Source organism: Gekko japonicus, unplaced genomic scaffold (assembly GCF_001447785.1).
Source record: "Gekko japonicus isolate JY-2015 unplaced genomic scaffold, Gekko_japonicus_V1.1 scaffold92, whole genome shotgun sequence".
Taxonomy (NCBI): Eukaryota; Metazoa; Chordata; class Lepidosauria; order Squamata; family Gekkonidae; genus Gekko; species Gekko japonicus.
The window spans coordinates 1,406,766-1,430,346 of NW_015169780.1; the positions used below are offsets into that span (position 1 = coordinate 1,406,766).

The 23,581-nt window shown below is 41.4% G+C and overlaps 1 protein-coding gene across 1 annotated transcript in view; it reads left to right on the forward strand.

Annotated features, from left to right (window-relative positions):
• The window catches only part of LAMA2 (laminin subunit alpha 2), a 755,002-nt gene that overhangs the window by 277,284 nt on the left and 454,137 nt on the right, over positions 1-23,581 (forward strand). Inside the window, exons 8-11 of the mRNA XM_015416769.1 lie at positions 2,396-2,574; positions 3,054-3,153; positions 9,917-10,077; positions 19,362-19,502. Of these exons, the coding sequence (XP_015272255.1) occupies positions 2,396-2,574; positions 3,054-3,153; positions 9,917-10,077; positions 19,362-19,502 (581 nt within the window). The remainder of the gene's footprint in view (positions 1-2,395; positions 2,575-3,053; positions 3,154-9,916; positions 10,078-19,361; positions 19,503-23,581) is intronic.

The window sequence follows — 23,581 nt, forward strand, 5'->3', positions numbered from 1 at the left end:
CATTAGTGGATATGCTGAAACTGGTATTGGAGCAGCTCGGTGGTATTAACCAGCAACTGGCCACACTAAACCAAAACTTCGCCTTGCAGCAGCGCCAGCTGGCAGAGATGGAGAAAAAAGTGGAGCAGGCAACTGAGAAGCTGGTAGAGATGGACACCGGGAACAAGAAGATGAAGAAAAGAGTGACAGAGGTGGAAATAAAACAAAAGCTGCAGGAAAACCGTTTACTTCAGCTGCAAATGGAGAAAGCAAACATGACTCTAAGATTTCAGGGACTGCCTGAAAAGGAAAAAGAAGATTTGAAGAAGACTCTGGGAGAGATCATCACTCCAGTAACAGGCTTATCAGCAGATGAAACAATAAAAGATAGAGTCTGCCTATCGGATATACTCTAATTACATTTTAAAAATAGCCTGCCTGGGGAGATTGTAGTCAAGTTTGCAAGAAGACAGACCAGAGATGTTATATTAAAGGGTACTTCGGCAAATCCACTGAAATTTGGGAATACAAATATTAAGACTCTAAAAGACATCCCATTTGAAATCCGTCAAAAGAGGGAAAGCTACAAAGAATTAATCTCATTTCTTCAGACAAACGGAATACAATATCGCTGGGCGATCCCTGAAGGTGTAATCTTTTAAATTAATGATAAAAGAGAGAAGATTGACTCCATCTTTAAAGCAAAGGAATTTTTGAGACAACAGCTGGGGCCAGAAGCAGAACTCAAAGATGAAGAAACAAAATCGAGTGACTCTGCTACCTCTGGAATGGGGGAGGACTCTGGGGAGGAAGCGGGTGTGGAAGCAAGCAAAACGGTGTATGATTTCAGAGAAAAAAGACAGAAGTAAGGGCAGAAGGACTCTGAAAATAGCCCTATGAAAATAAGAAGATGCTCAAGAAGTGTTCTCAAAATATTAAAATTACTAACATTGAAGCAGTAGTTAAAAATAATTCACAAGTATATTGTTATACTAACACGTATTTACTAACATGTAGTTTAACACGGAAATGATCTCCTACTCTTTGGTTTTTAGTTAGTGTGGGTATCTTTTCTTTTTCCCTAGTTGTAGTCCCCCTTCCTATATTTTCTGTTGTAGTTATGTAGTCTATTGAAAAACCAATACAATTACCCTCTTGGGGGTTTAAAAAAAACAAAAACAGAATATTGGGACTACTGAGGAAAAGCTGACCAGCTGTACTTCAGTTGATACAAAACCTGCAGCCCAATTACTAGTGGGTGCAAGGCAGGAAATACATGTCACAACTGCGGAGGGGCTGTGGCTCATTGGAAAAAAATTCTGCTTGTCATGTTTAATCCCTGACATCCCCAGTTAAAAGGACCAGGCTGTAGGTGATGTGAAAGACCTCAACCTGAGACTCTAGAGAGCTGCTACTAGTCTGAGTTCACAATACTGACCTTGAGGGACCAAGGGTCTGATTCAGTATAAGGCAGCTTCATTTGTGTTCATTCTAGAACAACCTATCCTGCAGTCACTCCATCAGTTGCTGGTCCATTCAAGGTACTGGTTGCCATGTAGAAGGCCCTTCATGAGAGGCTGCATCTTCTACTATGTCACAGCAGCTTTGGTCTTCTGAAGAGCTCGCCAGCTCTGAGTTGGGAAATACCTGGAGATTTTTGAAAAGGAGCCTGGGCGGTGGGTGTTTCCTTCTGACACAATTCTAGTGATGTCAGGGGGTGTGGCAGATGCAAATAAGTCATGCTGAGTTATGCTAATGAGCTCCTGCATCTCTTTTTCTATGAAATGATCCCTGCTCATTGCACTTCTCTGGCCTTGACGTCCTTGGTTCCCACTCCTGCGAAGTTATGCTAATATGCTAATGAGCTCCTGCACCTCTTTTTCTATGAAATTACCCCTGGATATAAATCAAAGCTGTCACAGCCAGAAATGTATTTTGCCTTTAATCATGTATAAAACTGAACATTTTCTCCTGCCTGTCTGTTATTAGACAGGCACATGGCTCTTGGAAAAGGCCACAACCCTTGAAAATTTCCTCCAAATTGAATGGAAAGCAAAGAAGTTTTGCTGATAAATATGTCCCCTTTGAAAGTTATGCTAACACAGAATAGGATTATTAGTTTTTTGATTCCCATTCAGTTTTGCTTCAAAATGAATGAAATCAAATGGGAATTTGGGGAGCCAGGCCGGGGGGGGGGGGGGGGGGGGGGGGTCAATTTGAAATGAATGTACATCCCTACAGTATTTGTTAGTTGCTTGTTACTGATTTTAGGAGCAGGAAGGCTCTTTGCATGGCAGGCACTTATCTCATTTGCAAAAATGTCAAATGTTTAAAGAAATTATTAATATTTCAGTTAATGTTATTTCTATATATTTAGAGACTGTAATGTTTGGTAACACACCGTTCTTTTTTTCAGCATGCAATTGCCATGGGAAGGCTGAAGAATGCTACTATGATCAGACTGTGGCAGACAAAAAACAGAGTCTGAATATCCATGGGGAATACATTGGAGGTGGAGTGTGCATTAACTGCACACAAAACACTGCAGGCATCAATTGTGAAACCTGCATTGATGGGTACTTCAGGCCCAAAGGGGTAAAGTATGTTCCACTGTCCTACAGTCCAAACCATCAGTTCAAGGAGAGGAGCTAGGCTGTTAAATAGAAAACACACAGTTTTGATTGCCACTTTATTATTCTAATTCCGACAGCCTACTTGTTTCTTTTCACAGTGGGAAATCTGTAAAGCTGAGCTTTATAAGAATATGAAACTAAATTGTGTTGATATGAAAGAATGCTCTAGAGGCTCATGGCCTTCAGCTAATATTTCATCTTGAATTGACAAAGGCTGTAATCCTGTAAACACTACTTTGGAATCAGTAGGGGCATGTTGTGTTTCAAAGCAGTGCAGTATCACTATAATTGACAATAGGAAGAGAGCTGGGGAAAGAGATTGTAGAGTATGATAAGCTTTTGGAGATAATATAGGTAATATTGGAGTTTCCTAGTTTTGTCAAGTTGCATTATCAGCAGATTTACTTTGTAATCTGATTACCTTTTCTTTTGCACACACAGGTTCTGCCTCATGACCGTAACCCATGCCAACAGTGTCATTGTGATTTCATTGGCTGTTTAAATGGCACTTGTGTGAAGGATGAGAAAGAGGCTACAGGAGGTCTGGTTCTTGATTAGTTCACCATGTTGAACATTATATGCCATACTGTTAGACACCGAAGAGTAGTAACCTCTTTTCACAGTGCCAGTCCTTTCAGAAATACCATCTCACAGGAGACCTTTGCAAATCTGTTTGCATGTGTTCTTGGAGAACGCTCCCTTGGAAACCTGTGCTATTTTTTCCCTACCATGATTCTCTTTCAGTTCTCTACGTTGTACAATTTGCATTTTGGGGTAGAATCTTCCTGATGGGCTTCTGTTTTATGTTATTTCCATTTCCCCTTTGTTCTTTTGTTTGGAAAGTCATTGTTAAAGGATCTGTTCAAAAATACACACAAAATAGTCCTCCAACCATTTCCCCTTGTTAAAGGATTTTTACACCTCTTGCCAACAGCAAGAAGCTTTCCCTTCTGGAGACAGTGATTTAAATCCTTAGTATATCCCATCTTTTCTTCTCCATTTCTATGTGTATTTGAAAATCAGAAAAAGTTCTTCTGGAAGATGTCACATTTATCTCTTTGTTAACTAAGTAGAAGTAAGAGCTGATCAACCATAGGTACTTTGTTGGAATGTGCATATTATTTTAGACTTTATTTTCATTTATTATGAAATTACAAACCTTAAGTTTCTCAGTAAATACACATATAAATATATACAAATCCATTTAAGAGAGGAAATAAAAATATAAATATCACAGGCTGTATCACATAACCAAAGTTTCAATACTTCAACAGGACAAACCTTTATAAGCTGTAGTGTTTGTTTAGGCTTAATATTTAAAATTCTTTATTATCCTTTATTTTGTGACTATTCATATTAGGATCCTTTTCCAACTTAAGTGGCTCTTTCTGCAGCAGAAGAAGGAAGGAATTCTATTTATTTATTTATTTATTTATTAAATTTGACTTTTAGGCCACCCTTCCCTTGAAAAATAGGGCTCAGGGTGGTGTAGAACAGTGATAAGGATCCTTGGAGGAAGGTCAGATTCACACCATTGTTTGCCTTTCTTGTTGAAACTCAAGGTGGATTACAGAGTTATAAGCAATGCATTAAAGACCAGTATTATATATTTAGAATGAACAGTGCAGTGCATGAGATGGGAGCTGCAAGAGAAAATGCTCTGGTAAAGGCAGCTGTTTTTACCCCTTTGCAGAGTTGAACCTTCAGGAGACCTTGCTCAAATAAGCTAAGTTGTCTCAGAGGAAGTCATGAGAGGTAGCCCTGTAGATAAGTAAGTCCTAGGCCATAAACAACTTTGAACTGAACCGGGAAAACAATACCAAATGAAGTGACTGCAGAATTGGTGTAATCTGCATAATTTACCTGAATCCCAGTAGTAAACAAGCTGTGGTATTCTTCACCATCTATAGTTTCCAATATGTCTTCAGGGGTAGACCATATATTGCAAACTCGAGGTTACAGTGGAATGGATCCATGTCGCCAGATCAGCTGGATCTACATAAAGATCCATCCTCTGGGCCAGGGGTGGCCAAACCACACCTCTTGAAGCCCTCTCCTGAGGCTCACGAGGCTTGCCACCACCCCTGCTTTGCCCCTGGATTGAAAGTGGAGGGTTTGTTCCTTTTTCCTTTTCCTTTTTGTTTTTCTTTCTGAGAGTTGAGTGGGTGGGTGGGTGGGTGGGTAGACAGAAAGGGATCCCAGGCTTCTCTGGGCTGGGGGTGGGGGGTGGAGACTCATTTTGCGGTGGGGGCTATAAATGTGTTTCCTATTGAAACCAGTCCAAAATGGGGGGAAATGAATAACTATATCAATATGTTCAGGTGGGTAGTCACGTTGGCCTGATGCAACAGAATAAAGTTTGAGTCCAGTGGCACCTTTAAGACCCACGGTTTTATTTAAGGTATGAGTTTTTGTGTGCATGCACACATCCTCAGATACATTGAAATGGAAGTTATCAGTCCATACATATAGGTAGAGGGTGAACAGCAAATTATCATACAATATAATGAAGATGCTTTAACAGATGCGAGAACCAAACAGAGCAGGTTCAGACTGAATCTGGGAGAGACAGGTTCTGTGGCTGGGGGGTGGGGAGGGATTCAGGATTGGGGTTCCAGTTTCCAGCTGTTGATGGGGCACTATTAACACCAGTGTGCTCCATTAGGAGCCTGGGTGTGACCTTGGACACCTCCTTGTCTGTGGAGGCACAGGTCACTAATACTGGCATTTTACCATCTATTTAACCGTTTTAAGATTCTAAATCGCCCAGAGCCTGCTTGCAGGGTGGGTGATTCATAAATTTAATAAAATAAATAAATAAAAAGCTACATTTAATTTAGATTTTTTCTGCAAACCTGGGGCATTTTACTATTCATAGAAAGATATGTCTTGCCCATTCACAGCTACAGCCACCAGATTTAGGTCTCCTCAGATTTGGCTGACTTCGCTATTTGTATATAGATGATAAGCCCTGAATTTTAACAAGAAAGATGGACTATGAAATGACTATTCTCAAGTGTTCCATTATTGAGTAAGGAGATTGAGTGGGTGGTGGCTGAACAATTCCAAACATTCCAGGATGAAGCCAATTGTTGAGATCCTTTCCAGTCTGGTTTCCAATGTGTTTTCAGACCTTGTTATGGGACTGCAACACTTTTGGTTGTTCTGGAGATGGATCAAGGGAATGTGATTCTGTTGATTCCCCTGGACCTCTCAGTGCTTATTGATACCATCAGTCACAATATCCTTCTGGACCACCTTTCCAGTCTGGGATTAGGAGGCACTGTTTTCGGGTGGTTCTTGGAGAACCAGAAAGGTTTCAGAAGGTGGTGCTGGGGGACTGCTGTTCAGCCCCTTGGCGTTTAGCTTGTGCAGTCCCACAAGGCTCCATCTTGTCCCCTGTGCTCTTCAACATCCACATGAAATCATTTGGTGAGGTCATCCAAAAATTTGTGTTGGGTTGTCACCAATATGCAGATAATACTTCGCTCTATATCATGCTTCTGGCCAACCCCAGGGAGGCTATAGAAACCCTAAACCGGTGCCTGGAGGCATTTTTTAAGTGGATGCATGCTAATAAACAGGGGTATACATTCTGCTAAATACTTTCAGCTGGATAGAGATTTGGCCATTTTCCAGCTATCCAAAATGGCCAGCCCCTGAAAATCCTGACCACTGGATAGGTGAAGTTAAAGAGCTTGGAGAAGGTGTTTAAAGGGATTGCAGTTCCTTTAAACACCTTCTGGGCAAACTCACCCCTTGGATAAGGTGTTTAATGGGATAACGGTCCCTTTAAATGCTTTCTGGGTGAACTCACCCCTTGGATAAGGTGCTTAAAGGGATTGTGGTCCCTTTAAATGCTTGCAGAGTCATGCCACTCGTGCAGCTTGGAGAAGGCATTTAAAGGGACTGTGATCCCTTTAAACACCTTTTTTTCTCCATTGGTTAAAGTGTAGGATGGGGGCATCTTTTGGGGGGCCTATAGAATTGGACCCCCTAGTCCAATTTTTTTGAAAATTGGGGGGGGGGGGTGTTTGAGGAGAGGCACCAGCAGCTTTGTTGCAAATTTGGTGCCTCTTCCTCAAAATACCCCCCAGAGCCATTATACCGTATGGGGACCATTGACTATAATAGTCCCCATAGAAGAAAAAGAGATTGGATTTATACCCCACCCTTCACTTGGAGTCTCACAGTGGTTTACAAACTCCTTTCCCTCCTCCCCCCCACAACAGACACCCTGTGAGGTAGGTGCGGCTGAGAGAGCTCTTTTGAGAACTGCACTTTCAAGAACAGCTCTGACAGAACTATGGCTTGCTCAAGGTCATCCAGCAGCTGCAAGTGGAGGAGTGGGGTATCAAACCTGGTTCTCCCAGATTGGAGTCCGCACACTTAAACACTACACCAAACTGGCTCTCCATAGGGTATAATAGAGCTGAAAATATTCAGGAATCCCACATTTTACTGACTCTGAATACCACACCGGTATTGAGATTCAGGAATATCAGGAAATATCAATATTTTGGGGGTTCATTATAACAGAATCTGGAAAATACCTTCTTCTTTTTTTTTGCATACCCCTACTAATAAACTGAAGCTAAAATCTGACAAGATGGAAGTGCTACTGATGAGCAGAAGGTCCAATATGGGACTTAAGGTGTCACCTGTTCTGGATAGGATTGTGGTCCCTTTGAAGGAACAGGTCTGTAATCTGGGGGTGCTCTTGGACCCAGACCTAACAGCTGCCCTTGAAAGATGTTTGGAAACTTTGACTAGTGCAGAATGCTGCAGCCAGAATGTTTCTGTTGACTTGAGTTGTTTGTAGGAACCATATTACACCAGTCTTAGCCCATCTAAACTGGATCCCTGTTCATTTCTGGGCACAATTCAAGGTGCTGATGCTTACCTTTAAAACCTTATATGTCTTTGGATCAGCATACCTGAGGCATACCTACACCTTTGTGAACCTACCTGACCACTGCAGTCATCTTCTGAGGCCCTGTTACTGGCAGCAGTTACACATTTAGTATGCCACCTAGTGTAGTTATCAAGGCTATTTTACAAGCAAGTATTGCTGAATAGTTTTTAGATGAGTGAGTAACAATATACCTCCTTTGCATGTTAGGGATATTGATATATGAGAATGACTTCTGGACGTCTTCTCATGAGTGAAAGGAGTTTCCTCAGAAACCACTCTCACAGTGCAATTGTAAGAGCATGTTCTTATAAGTAAGCCCCACTGAATAGTCCTCAGGAGGATTCTGATTAGATCTCTGTAAGATTGCTTTATAAGACACCTACCAAATCAAATAATGTGAGGCAAGCATCTGAGAAAGAGGATTGATTGCTCCTGCTATTTTGGGCAATGTGTTTCTTTTCTTTTCCTTGATGAAACTTATTCTAATAAAGAGTGAGAACTCCAGGCTTAGCACCTGTAATTAAAACATATTTGCTTGCGTGTGGAACCTTTTTGGGAGGAAATTATTTCTACCCAGTTGTGAAAGTAGAGAAGGTTCTGTGTATCGAGCTTATTAATGAGCCACTCTGACAGCTCCTACAAGCTAGGCTTCAACAGTACGTGGATAGAGAACTACCAGAAGTACAAGCTGGGTTTCGAAGAGGTAGAGGAACTAGAGATCAAATTGCCAACATTCGCTGGATTATGGAGAAAGCAAGAGAGTACCAGAAAAATATCTACTTCTGCTTCATTGACTATGCTAAAGCCTTTGACTGTGTGGATCACAACAAACTATGGCAGGTCCTTAAAGAGATGGGAGTACCAGACCACCTCACATGTCTCTTGAGAAACCTGTATAAGGGCCAAGAAGCGACAGTTAGAACCGGATACGGAACAACTGATTGGTTCAGCATAGGAAAAGGAGTACAACAAGGATGAAATGTGTTTTAATCCTCATAGAGTACCCCCCCCCCGAAAGCCAATTTTCTTCCATCTTTGTAAGCTGGAAAAAGGATGGTGTTTATTTGAAAGAAGGACTGAAAAATGCATTTATTTTTTCCAGTGGATTTTCTCTATATATTTGCAAATCAGTATGAATGCACATTAGGTATATTGAAATAGACTTTGTAGGTGCTGGTTGTTTGCTTGAGGGGGAAAAATGTTTACTTGGAGTAAAATGAAAACCTGCTTCTGCAAGGTATCTGTCTACCCAAGCAAGAATAAAATTACTCTAATCCTTGAACAGAATAGAGGAGAAGATGATAATGAGCAATTCCCTCCAAAGTTAAAGCATAGAAATTGTGTCTTTCCTGCACTCTGCAGCAAAGGATTACGGGAGGCCGCTGTAATGTAAAAGATTTATTCAATGGTCACATTACAGTAGCTTTTTCTAAGTTGGTACAATTGCCTGTTATAGAATTGTTAGGAGAGCACATTATCAAGCTTATTGCATTGCATGTTTCAAAAAGATTTAAATGTATACACTGACCAGGAATTGACTTTTACAAATAAAAATATATAGCACTTTAGATCTGTCTCACACAAATACTCCCCACGATGCCTTAACTATCTATAAGATGAAGTATTTAACTTGACTGTTTAAGTTCTAGTTCTCATTGCTCCCAATAAGCCTCACTGTTTTTTCTTCAATACATCCAAAACTCTCTTTCTGAAAATACTGCTTATCTAACATCCATTGTTTTCTTTTCTTTTTTTTCATTCATGCCTTCAGCAATACACAGCCCTGGATGTAAAAATTCCTCCCTGAAGCACTTTCATAAGTACATGTGCCACAAGGAAGCAGTTTCTTGATGACTCAGTATTCATATATGACAATAACCTCAACTGTTATATTTGAACTAGCTCAGTTTCTCAAGATCCACTTCTTCATAGTAAAGCCCTGTGTGAATGCAGGATCTCTGGCCTTACAGTCCCTGCATCACTGCCATTTCCTAAGTCCTCCACCCTTTCTCATCCATCAAATACAGCTCTGTGTGATACCACTTTTGTGTTCCATGACACCAATTAGTCATTCTTTTCACATGTATAAATAAATACTCAATTTTAATAGTAATTAGAACAAACTGAGGCTGAGGAATGCAAGCTACCTACCTAGTCAGTCCGTGGGGGAGTTGGTCTGAATCCAGCACTTCTGTGACAATGTTGATTTGTGCACTTAGGTGTGTGTATTTGTGTAGTGGCCACCACTGCTGAATGGAGAAGTAACGATCTTAACCTTAGCAGTAGAGGCTGCAGATTTCTTACATTTTGACCATTTACTTTAAATTTCAACCTTCTTAATATTAGTGAATACTTAGCTAAGCTTCATCCTTATTTTATCTTGTTGCAGACCTGCTTCCGGGATTCTGCCATTGTAAACCTGGCTATGCAGGACAGAGGTGTGACAGATGCTCATTAGGTTACAAGGGCTTCCCTCACTGTGCGCCCTGCAACTGTTCTCTGAAAGGCAGTTTAAATGATGACCCTTGCCTAGGACCCTGCATCTGCAAGGTATGGATTACAACATTTCCCCCCCTAGTGAATGTAAACTTGTCATCTGTTCCAAGAGAGATTAGAAGCTTTTTTTTGTCCATTTTCTCATATGTAACTAGCTCTTAACTGTGGCTGAGTGTCAGACAATTGTGACCCATTTCTTAAAGTATGTCTTTTTGATGTGGATGTAATAGTAATCTTGACTAGTTATTGGGCATCACACTGGCAAGGTACTGTCATTAAACATGCATATATGGATAAACTACCACCTGGTAATCCTTCTATAGAAGCAGATAATACTTGAGAGTACGGATGTGCACTCGGATATAACCGAGCCAAATATATATATATCAGTGTTTTTTCAGATATATTCGGGTCTGCCAAATATATCTGGAATTTTTCAGGATACCTAAAAATGGGTGCCAAAAAATCCCTGAGTATTAAATGGGAATGTTGGTAGCTAGCATTTGCAGACTCCCAGGACTGTTACCCACCACCACCACCACCCTCTCCTCCCCATGTTTCTATGTCTCCCAAGACTTGGTATAACTTGCCAGGCTGCTTGAGGTAAGATTCTGCCAGTTTCAAGTACTTTTGTTGTTTTTTAAAAGTTCATTTTTTTGTTGGAGTGGGGTTTGTGTTGGGTTTGCATTTTTGTGGATTCTTGCTTTTTACATTGAGATTTTTGCATTTTACATAGGTTGAGAATATCACATTTTATATAGGCTCAGATTCTTGGGTTTTACATAGGTTCAAGTTCTCAGGATTTACATTGTCGGACACTCTATTTAAATGTATGTATGGGAACAGAACTAAAGAGAATCTGAAAGATTTCCCCTGACAAAGCTGCACACAAAATGCATAGGGATTATGCAGTTATTAAAGATTTTTATCCCTCTGCACCATTTTGTTTCTTAGTTATCATTGTTGGACTTTGAAATAACTTGCAATTGCCTTCTTATGGGTGTGATTCTTGGGTTTTACATTTATGTGTTTCCTTTTCCTCCATAGGAAAACAGGGGACAGTTGGGGGCACCTTGTTCAGGGACCTATAGAATTGGACCCCTTGCTCCAGTTGACTTGAAATCTGGGTGTTATTTAAAGTCAGGAACCAGAAGTTCCCCCACAATTTTAATGTCAGTTACTTTAAAACCATCCTCTCCCCAGCCCTCTGGAACAATTCCCCATAGGGAATAATGGAGCTGAAAAATATTGGAAACCTGGGGGGGGGGGGACTGGCATTGGGAAGCCAGGAATACCAATATTTTTTTGGCTCCAATATAGCTGAATCTAAAAATACCATTTTTTAGTGCACACTCCTACTCGAGAGCATAAAAACATTTATTTTTAACTTGATTCCATCAGATTGTGTACCACTGAAGTACTTACAAAACAACTGTTGACAGCAATCAAAGCAAAGATCCTTTTATATTTGGTTTTATCTAATATATGTCAGCATTCTAGTCAGATCTGGTTATCTGTTCATGTCGGTAGTTAATATAATACTGAGCTGAAAACTGAAAACACATAATATGTATACATTCATCCTCTCCCTTTTTTGTCTGTTTTTCACACACCCTCGAGAGGGAGAAAAAATTGTTTCCATAGGAGGGAACATATCATATTGCCAATACTTAGGCAGTTGGGCGTGTACCTGTCAGCCCAGTTTCATTACTGCTTGAGACAGAATGTGGAACTTTCTGTGGTCTGTGAATGCATAGCTCATTAAAAGGGGTGCAGTGCTGATGGACATTATCAGTATCTGAATGTGCATCTTCCATCAGTATTCTTTCCTAGTTAATTTTGTGTTACTGTGAGTAAACTTGGGTCAGAGTGAAAGTGAAACTACCCCTTCCCTGAATAATGGCTTGGGGAGGGCTTCATTTACTCTCAGTAACTGATCTGATTAGCTGAAATCCTGCCCTGATTAGATTCTCTTTCAGCCCTCCAGAAGAAAAAGGCAGAAAGTACAGGCTTTTTGTAGACCTTTTTGCCCTCTACCCTGAAATGGCAGCTTTCACCAAATCTCAAGAAAATTCTACACAGTAGTAATGAATACTGTGTTCACTTCAGTGGAAGTTGGTGACTGTGTTCTGCAATAAGCACAGTTGCAAATCTGATAACCCTGCTTACCATTATCTCTAAAAATCTAATGAAATTTCTGTCAAGTGTTTTCTCTGAAATCTTCAGTGAAGCTGAAAGCAGCACTGGCTTCATAAATAGTACTGCAATATATGACCTGATTCCACTTGACTTCTTCATGTTAGGGGGTGCATGATTCATTTTGTTTTTTTTTTATTATTATTAGTTTTCCATTCATTCACTCTTAAGGCATTTGTGTTTCCATTTTTCTTTTGTTTTCAGTGGAAAACACATATATAGGTTAACTTCTTGGTTTTCTATTCAGTTGGAATGATATTTTATGGGCTCATTCCCCTCATCCAAGAATCTTTCCTACCAAGTATCAGGCAAGTAGGAGAGAGTATCTCAGTTTTATGGGAAATTAAAATTCTCACCCATAAAACAAGAAGAACCAGGCATTTGGCCTCTTTAGAAGTAGGTAGCATTGCACAGAGGGCACACAGAGCTCTTTGGCACCTAAAGAAAGGCAGGCAATGTTACACAGTAGTCAGATGAGCCTACATTTGGTACCCCAAGAAGAAGATAGTATTATAAAGGAGAGAGAAAAGTATGCATTTAGCCCTGCAGTAAATGCAAATAGAATAGTAGAGTGGGCACAGTGGTGAGTATTTGCTAGCCTAAGAAAGCAGGAACCATAGGATATTTGTCATACCATGATATTTGTCGTACCAAGGAACAGGTAGGCATTTGGTGCATCCTGCATTTTCCAGATGTTGCTTGTAAGATATAAATATATGCCTTGACCAACTGTGCTTTCTTCTGATCACTGCAATATAAAGATGTCACAATGGAATTTTGTACCAGCATATAATCAGTTGCATATAATCTTCACCACTGAGTAGGAATCATTCCAGTCATCTCACTGGTATAGCTGGAGATACTGATTTCTGTTGTTTGGCACTCTTCCCATCTCCCCATGACCTCTAATGGGGCCTGGTGGTGATGATGTTGTTCTCAACCACAGGTTGTTCTCAACCACAGCCTTCTAACTGTCCTCCCTCCTTTTGTCCTTACCTTGAGATGGGTAGCAACTGGGCTCACTTTACCTGCCTAATGTTGCAGAAACACAATATTTTTCACGATGCCTGATAGTTCAATCAGTGTGTATTCCCAGTGTGGATCTAAACACATTACATGAAGATAATAGCCCACTGCAGGGAGTTATGTTAGCATTTTGTTCACATGAAATGAGAACCCACCAGCCACTTGGTTCAAGGGCATGGCATGCACTATTGCTGTATTGTATAAATAGAGGAATAGTGATCATGCTCTTCAAATCCAGAGCTGGTTAGCTGCCATTCCACATGAAGAAGAAGAGATTGGATTTATGCCCCACCCTTCACTACCCAAAGGAGTCTCAGAGCGGCTTACAAACTCCTTCCCCTCCCCACAATAGACACCCTGTGCGGTGGGTGGGGCTGAGAGAGCTCTGACAGAAACTGCTCTTTTTCAAGAACAGTTGTGCAAGAACTATGGCTTGCCCAAGGTCATCCAGCAGGTGCAAGTGGAGGAGTGGGGAATCAAACCCGGTTCTCCCAGATTAGAATCCGCACACTTAACCACTACACCAAACTGCTAACATAACATTGGGGGTTCAGTGGCAATTGATGACACTTCCAACGGAGGTACTTAGAACAACCTGCATTTCATTTCATTTCATTTCATTTCATTTTAACTTTGTATTAAAGCAAGGTTCCTTACTGCTAATATTCGAAGAATCAGTTTCTTCATACATTTGTATATTGGCAGATCTTTCCTGATGATGCTCAGCTAAGGATGGGATAGAACCTTTGTGTGTGCATGTGTGTAGAAGCTACCTTTCAGCATTAAGGGACCTAGACTCTTCTCAAGGGTCAGGAGCCTAAAGAAAAATGTCACTTGATTAGGTCTTCCTGCATATACTTATAACGCACTAGTGTGACAGCTGATCAACGCAGAACTCTGCTCAAGGTTTTAACCTTGTTCCCACTTGGCACATGCATAGCTCTGAAATACTCTTTCTGTCTCTGAAATAAAATTGCTTCCTGTCAAAATTTTAATGCCCAAGCTAGCAAATCTTGAGGTTCAAATAATGGGCAATTTCTAATTGTATTCTTAAAATGAAGAATAGAGTAAGGGTAATATTGGCAGTGCATAACATCAGAATTCATCTGAATTGGACCAGCAGTCCAAAGTTCAAATCATTTGTGATTCAAGTGCAAAGAGAGAGGGACTATACATGTATAGGCCAGCTGCAGTGCAGAAATTATTCTGAGTGATCCCATGTGCTTTGTCATTCTTAGGTTCGAAGTTCAGGCTTATAGAGAGATGTTCTGATGTGGTTTCACTGCATTAACATTTTTCTATCTCTGTTCTGACATCCTGGAAATGACATCCTGGAAGCTTCATATACAAGTAGAAATGGCCTTCATTTGGATCTGATGCAGGCAGATCCGCATGTTTATCCCAGTGGAAGTATACCAGCTCCATGGGACAGCATCCGTTTGGACAGATGGCAAAAGGAAAAGGCCTAAACCTCCATCAATGCTGTGGTCTTCATTTGAATACCATATCTGTGCTATTTAACATTATGCTTTGCATTTTTACAGACCTCCAAGCATGTTAGGTTTTCCCCACAGTATTATTTTCTTTACATATGCACAAGTTTTAGGCCATATACAGTAAAAAAATTAGATGAACTATGTATTCATTTGTATACCACATATGACCTTCCCACCCACAAACAGACATTTCTGTGTATTGTATGAGGCCTACCATGTTTTCAGTAATCAGGAAAAGCTTTGTGATTGGGAAGAGCTTTGAACAAGTTTATGAGGAATTGTGAGCATAAATAATCTCAAAGGCCTCAGTGGGACAGGCAAAGTAAGTTTGTTCCATTTCCCTCTCCTGCTCTTCCTTGCAGCAGTGAATCTTGAACTGTCTTGAAAGGTTAGGCCCTCTCTTTCTTTGACCGATTTCCCACAAGCGCTGCTCCACGCTCGCTCTTCCCTTTTGCCCCAATGGTACGTGTCAATTTCACACAAGCTGCTGTGCGGCTGCATTTTGCCCCGCAGCTTGCCATGATTTCCCCCACGTCTACTCAATCCTGTTTTTTGAGGATTGAGTAGACTCCGGGGCAAAATGCGGCTGCGCAGCAGCGTGTGTGAAATTGACACGTACCATCGGGGCGTGGAGCAGCGCTTGTGGTAAATCAGCCTTTATATTGCCCACTGGCCCACTGAGGGCCAGGAGAGGATTTTTTTTACATGGCACCATATTGGCAGCTTGACATCACTTCCAGCAAATACCCAGAAGTGATGAAATTATGTTGCGGTCAAACCCAAATCCAAAACTTTTGCCTCAGTGTCAAGCCACTAGCATGGCTGCATTTCCTCCCTTTTCCACTGTCTCCTATCATCCTGGCAACCCTACCCAGAGTCCTCCCCGAGCTTCTTTCCCAATATAACACCTTATATCCTCTCTCATGCTTCCAATGCCATACAATTCGTGCAAGCTCAGTATAGCCTTGCAAGCCACTTATGGGTAAAAATAGAACCGTAACACCAAGTGGTCATATGCACAACAAAACTTCCTTTTGTAATTTTCAGTGCAGGCTTTGATCTTTAGCTTTAATCTGTGTAAGAACCCAAGAAATGGATTGTATAAAAGCAATAGTAGACAGTTAGTAATGAGCTCATCCTACAAGCTCCTGTTCACTTTGTTAAGTGCACAGAAAGGCATTAATTGCCGTGGGCAACTCAACACCAAACTGAAAACAACTTTTTTATTTTTAGGAAGCTTAGTTAGATGTTACCTGCTCAGTATTTCTAATTATTTATTAATTGCCTACCCACAAAAATTAATGCAGATTTACTAAGTGCTGTGATTTGGGCTTTTTAAAAATCAAGTAGATTTGCTTTGATTCTTCTTCCTCCATGGTAATCCCAAAATAGCATAACCAAGATCCAGTTCACCTAAATGATAACAACGGCTTGCAAAATGGCTTGCAAAATATTCATGCACAAGTTTTAGAGTGTTCAATGTATACTCATGCTTCATTTCTTGAATGTGTGTGTACGTGGATGTGTAGCCATTAAGGAAGGGTACAAACCAGCTCACAAACTAAAGTTCGTGATGAATTTTGGCCAGTTCGCAGTTTGTGAACTGAAATTTGTGGCAGGTCAACTGGCATGAACTTTCCATAAACTTTCAAGCTGTTTGTGGTGGTTCATCAATGGATACATTTCCAGGCAGTTTTGACTCAATCTGAATGTTTACTAAACATCAGCACATCAGGGGACACAGAACTTGGAGGGCATGTAGAGAAGCATCTGGGGGAGTCCCCTGCAATTTTGATGACTCTAGCTTGCACAGGATCCATTCTATATACTCCTGAACCTGCTCATGATTTCCTCAGAAAGCATTTTCCTGTGGGCTTCTTCTTTTGGGGGCCATAACTTGGACCCTCTAGTTTGCACAGAATCAGTTCTATATAATCATGAACCTCCTGAACCTGGGCCTGATATTCTCCCAGAAAGTACTTTGGGGGTCCATAATTTGGACCCTGTAAATGCAACCGTCACCGAATATGGAGGGCAGGTAAAGGAGAGTCTGCTGGAGATTCCCTGTGTGTTTGGTGTCTCTAGCACACCAGGGGGCTGTTCTACCATGTCATGAACCTCACAAACCAAAGCAGCTTATTTGGCATCTAAAAGTTTGTGACGGTTCATGGTTCACGAATTGGGCATGCCACAAACTGAACTGTATTTTCATGGTTTGTGCCCCTCCCTAGTAGCCATTTCTTGGACAGTAGATATAAAGAATACATTATAAAGGACGATAATATTTGCTGACATTTCAGTGAATAGAACCAGTGACAGAAAATGCATCAACAGAATTTTTTCTAGCCTATAGGCTCAAGGGATGTGGAATAGTATAGTATAGCTTGATCTTGTCAGATCTTGGAAGCTAAGCAGGGTTGGTACTTGGACGGGAGACCAAAAAGCAGAGGAAGACACTGGCAAATCGTCTCTGCTTAATCACCTGCCTTCAAAACCCTATGTGGTCACCATTATTTATTTATTTATTTATTTAAATTTGTGAATCACCCAATCCCTGTGTTCACAGGGTTGCAGGCGATGTACAACAGTGAATAAAGTACAATGTAAAACATTCAGTACACTCTTAAAAACAATCCCCCAGGTGGCATCCATGAATCACATTTTAAGCCAGTTCCCGACTGTGTTGTCACCTTGCAGGCAGGACCAGGAGAAGGCTGAAGGAAAAAGATGGAATAAAGGAGGGGGTGCCAGCCATGACAGAGCTTGTGCTGTCCTCATACAAAAGCCTGGCTGAACATCTCTGCCTTACAGGCCCTGAGGAATTGCATTAGATCCCTCAGGGCCCTGTGGTTATTTTGCAGAGAGTTTCACTGGGTTGGAGCCAGGGCCAAGAAAGCCCTAGCTCTGTTTGAGGACAGCCAGATATCTTTAGGGCCAGGGATCAACAGCAGATTATTCTCCAGAGAGCATAATGCTCTTTGGGGGACATACCAGGCGGTCCCGAAGATACATGGGACCCTGACCACACACGGCCTTAAAGGTCAGTACCAAAACCTTAAACCTGACTTAGTACTCCACTGGAAGTCAGTGTAGCTGGTGCAACACAGGTTGAATATGTGCCATCGGATGTTTCCATCAGGACTTGTGCCACTGCATTCTGGATCAGTTGGAGTTTCCAGATCAGTCTCAAGGGCAGGCCAGCATAGAGCCAGTTACACTAGTCTGGAGTTCTATGATATCTTACAAAAGAAAGAAAAAGGAAAAATCAAAAAGGACCACAGAAAAAAGCTGAGCACATATGTTAATATATTACTTTGAACCTCCTCTGTGTGTGTGTGTGTGTAAAACATGACATCAAGTCACAAGTCATTGAGAGTGCATTATCCAACATGTGTGAAAGCACCCTTGTTTGGGCAGCAAGTGAATGATTTTTCAACAAACCATATAATTGAAGCAGTACAAGCTTGATTCTGGCTGTGATAGGATGGGCACCTTTTCCATGGAGTGTTCAGCCTTTGCTGTCTGAGAGGCAGCCATACTTGTCCATCTGTGAATGGTAGACATCCCACTGTGGACAGGAATAGAGATCCTGTACAAAATAGTTTTCCGGAGTGGCTTTCTGCAAATAATGCTGTTTTGCTGAATTTGGAAAAATAGTTGAGTTTCAGTTTCGGTTGTGTTATAAATTGAAATTCCAGGTATCTTTTAGGATATGTAGCTATAAGTGAATCATACTGGTGACCAGCTGGCAATCGATTAACATTTAATTCATATTGTGACCTAGATAATAGTAAAGTTTTGTGCCACTAGCAGTGCAACCATGTGAGGAGTTACTCTAATTCAATCCCATTGGAACCAGTAATTGGATTATACTGTTAGATTTACTGATTGAGTTCACGGCAGTAGGTGTATTCAGAATATACACAGAAACACTGATGAACATGAAGGGAATAGATTTTGCTTAATAGCATATTTGGCATAATAATACATCCAGTCCACACAAACAATTGCTGGTTATTGTAGATGTGCATGACCAAAACATATAGTATAGTGCTTGGCCGTATCCAAATACCATAATGTTCCTATTGTTTTTTTTGTGCTTTGTTATTGTTATTATGGAAATTTAGTTGTGTGAAAATGGGGGAAAGGGTAGTACCCAAAGTATGAAGTCATGGTCAGCCATGTAACATCTTTAATTGTATTATGGCTTAGAATATAGATGTGAGATCCAGGAACCTCCAGTAATATCAAGTCTACATATCACGGAGGACTGAGGTTGAGTGTAAGAAAAAAGCCAGATAACAATAATTTCTAAATAAATACATAAATAATATGCCCCAGTCCCATACGCTGTGTGTACCTTTCCTGCTTCTGGGTTTACTGAATGTCTCTGTGTTGAATGTCATGCTGGAGTAGGTGCATAGTCCAGCATAATATCCTTGAAAAATGTGATGGCTGGTGCAGGTGGATGTGTTACCACAGAAAAGTTGGAGCCTCATCTGAGAGAGAAATATTTCTTTAAAGTCTCCCTTTCTGTGATATATCTAAACTGAAAAAGAACATAACTAAGTTCAGTTGTAAGATTATTTTAAAACTCTAATGTCCTAATATGATTTACAGGATCATGTTGAAGGAGAGAACTGCGATCGTTGTAAACCAGGCTTCTTTAACCTGCAGCAAGACAACCCCAGGGGCTGTGAAGAATGTTTCTGCTCGGGAGTAATGAAGGACTGTGTAGGCTCTCACTGGACCTACAACACTGTAAGAAAAAGTTTACATACTACTGGTGTAGCTTTTTTCCCTTTTTAACTTATATCACACGGTTTTGTACTTTCACAATTCTTTCTTCAAGAATAAAGTAGCCTGATTCTTCACAGTACAAGCCAGATTTTTATAATGCTGAGATTGGAGAGAGAGTGTTTAAGCTATGCCTAGGAGAAAAATACCAGCAGATAGAGAAATTACTGTTTGCATGTGGGTGAAGAGAGTATGAGAGAGAGAAATGATAAATTATTTAATATGACTCTTAAGTTGTCAATCATGTTGCATGGATGGAATTATCCTATGTTTATTCTCTGAAATGGTACAACAGGAATTGATGTCTCATGCAAATTAATGACATGTGTCATACGTGTCCGTAAAGCCATATGTGAAATGAGCAATATCTTAATGAGAAATCAACAGTATCTTCTTAATATTTTATGTACATATTTAGTGACACCAATTAACAGGATTGTAAAAGTTTGCAGCCTCTTGAGGAATTTCAGAGTTATAGCCTGAGACTATATTAGGTTTTTCCCCCAGGACTGGGCAAGGATCTGATATTACCACTTTTTTATTTCTCACCTTGATTTGTTTTCAATGGAGTGATCTGTATCATAGCAGATCAACAGTGTGCATTATCGTTGGGATAACCTCAAGGCAAAGAACGAGTAACATTTTCACCAGTAAAACCTAGGAAACATGAAGAAAAATTAGAAAGTTAGAAGATTGAGAGTTTTGGTAAATCTCCACTGAAAATAATGGAAAAACATGACAGTATGGGAAGTGTTCTGTTCTAGAAGGGAGAATCCTAAAGTTGTGCTGACCCTTAAAAATGGAAAGATTTGTGAAAATGGGTTTGACAGCATTGTTGTTTGCATTTGCTAATTCTGCAGAGCAAGTACAAACTAGTTTAGGATATCTGAACATTTGGACAAGTGGAGATACTAGAGCCATGCAGTGCTGCTTAAAGGCTCATTGCATGCCTTCTTTAACTCACCGATCACATGCTTAAGTTCTGTTTTACCATCTTTCTGCAGGTCTCTGGGTCAAATGCCTGGTCAGAGGCTTCAGGTGACCACCTGTTGTGATATAATACACCATGGCTGCGGTCACACGCAACATTAGCCACGCAAGAGATACGGAAGACAGGCGGAGTTTCCAGGCGCGATCTCACCAGCACATCTGGGGAGCGTAGCGCTTCCGTGGCACAACCGAGGCTTCCTCCCGAAACCGCGCAGCAAAAAACTAGTACCTTGGAGGTACTAGTTTCCGGAAACTGCGGGGCAAGGGCGGGCGTCTGATCGCGTTTCCGGTGGCATCCGGCGCCTGCCCATGTCCCCTTGTGAAAAAGGTTTTTTCCCCCCCAAGTCCCCGTGGTTGCGCACATGCACCCAACGGAGCATGCGCATTCGTAGTGAACACACAAAAAAGAAAACTAGTTCGCCGCGCCGCGCGCTTCTTCGTTGCGCGCAGGCATGTGTTGTGATCGACGCCTCTCCGTAACCACAGAAGCTCCACGGTACCTCCACAGAACCTCCACAGGAGGTATGATCGCTTTACTGCGTGTTAGTTTGCCCCAGGGCAAACAGCCACGCTTCCCCCCCGCAGTTTCCTGCCCGTGTGACCGGGGCCCATGTTGGGCATGTTAAGCATACCTTAGTGTAAGGTTATACAGAGTACAGTGAGGATTCTGTTCCTTTGACAAAGCTCTGTATCAAATCCTGATACACTGGGCTTTGCAGAACAAAGGTCCCAATCACACGGGCCGGAAAATGCGGGGGGGGGGAGCGTGGCTGTTTGCCCTGGAGCATAGTAACGCACGGCAGCCCAATCACATGTCCCGTGGAGGTCCCGTGGGTATGCCATTAGGTGCCGAACACATGGCTATCCTGCAGTGCGGCAAAGAATCAGTGCGGCGTGATCACACTGGCAAATGCTAGGCGCCACTTCCGTGGCAAACGGGAATTTTTTCCCCTCACCACAGTGTGCACATGTGCCAGTGGGCGTTTGTGTGCATCCTGTGGAGACTTAAAAAAACCCCAACATCCGGTTTGCGACAAGACATGGGTGGGTGCCGGATGCCACGGGATTCCAGCGGAAACGCAATCAGCCCTTGCCCTGCATTTTCTGGAAACTAGCACATCGTATGTACTAGTTTTTTACTCCATATCTTCGGCAAGAAGCCATGGGTTAGCCATGGTGCACTACGCTTCCCAGATGTTGCGGTGTGATCGCACCTGGAAAATCCGCCTATCATCCATATCTTTAGTGCGGCAAATGCTCCGTGTGAACGGGACCAAACAAACAAAAACCCTGCTTTGGCTTAAGTAACTGTGTGTATTAACTGTATCTTTATGTGAATAAAATGAAAATGCCTGCTAGGCTTATTTTATGGACCCTATAACTAGGATGCCCTTTCAGCTCACAGCTGAGCCATTTCACAACTATGGTAGCATCCAGTCACTGTAACACAACCAAAAGCCTTGAGTATATGTTGTTATAATTTGCTTGAGAATTTCATAATTTTAGAGGTTTTCCAGGACAGGGGTTCTCCAACCCACGAGTCTTTAAAAAATAGCTCAGCTGAAGCGATGTTTGATCTCTGTGACCAAGATTTTGAGCAAGAAAACTGAAAAGGGACCGTTAAACAGTTGGACCTGCGTCTGATAGTCTGCGGAACTCTCTTTTTATTCTTTTGTGCAGAAGAAGACTGCTGAGTACCTTACAGCAGGGGTGTAAAACATACTATACACAAAACTGCATTGACAGCTGAGTTGTTTTGAGGATTGCCGACTGGATTTTTAGAGAGAAAATCGTTACACTTCTTATAGTTTCTGAGAAATCTTGGAATCATATGCATCATCTTTATTTCACAGGTTTAGAAAACCAGAAGATAAATATTTAAATTATTTAGCTTTTTAATTTCAAACTATTGTGGCTAACAATGTCAAGCCTTTGTATTAGGTACAGAATACAGAGCTGTACCATTTCATTCCTTTTTCAGGAGAGCAGAATGAAACCATTCCACTATATGAAACTTCCTTAGTGGTTTTTGGAATGCGGAAGGTTTTTACTCCACAGCTAGGGGGCAGTGCATCCATCACTACTTGATGGAAGGTCCAAGGGTCGATCTCTTATTTATATCTCAGTTGCTCTTGTACAATACACCGCAAGAGTGGTCTTTCTCTGTGTGGTGTAGAGAGCACTCTGCATTACAGGGGGATGTAACCTCCTGTAATCCAGTGAGAGGTAAATGGAAAAAAATCCTACCATGAGCTAAGCCGGGGCATTGGGATGAGAGAGAAAACAATCCTGTTGATAGCCCAGTGATCCAGAAAGGGGGATGTTTTAAACTACAACTTAGAGTTTGCAGATACTCTCTGCTAGGATGCAGGAGGGAATGTTTCCAATCCAGAGCATTACGTGTTAAATTAAGGCACTGGAATGAGAGGAGGTGGAACGCTTATCCAGCCTGGATTATATTAGGAAACATTTTTATGTACCCCAGGCCATTTCTTCTTGCAAGTAGCTTTTCAAATCCCAGGAAGGAATTTCTGATTCCTGAATGGAGTAGATATAAAAACCCTAGAAGGGTGAACCGTTATTGCTGCCCATCCCAGTATCCTTCTAGTCCAGCAAGGGGTGAGAGTATTTTAGGCCATAAGGGTGTGTGTGAGTAGGGCTACCAACCTCTAAGTGGTGGCTGGAGATATCTCACTATTACAACTGATCTCCAGGCAACAGAGAACAGTTTACCTGGAGAAAATGGCCACTTTGGAAGATAGATTCTAGATAGATTCTATGGCATTATACCCCATTGAATTCCCTCCCCTCCCTAAACCCCAACCTTGTTAGTCTCCACCCCCAAAATTCCCAGGTATTTCCCAACCTAGTGCTGACAACTCTATGGAGGGGGGGGATGTGGGGTTCTTAGGCAGGTCTGTGAATTGCACTAAATCTTTCAAGAAGCTTAGCAGCATTGGTCAGTGCTTTATCTGCCCCTTGCTGTTTTGAAGACATTCAGGATCTGAGGATGAAAGAGGAAGTGAGAAAGTTCTCCCTTTCCTTTATTTTCA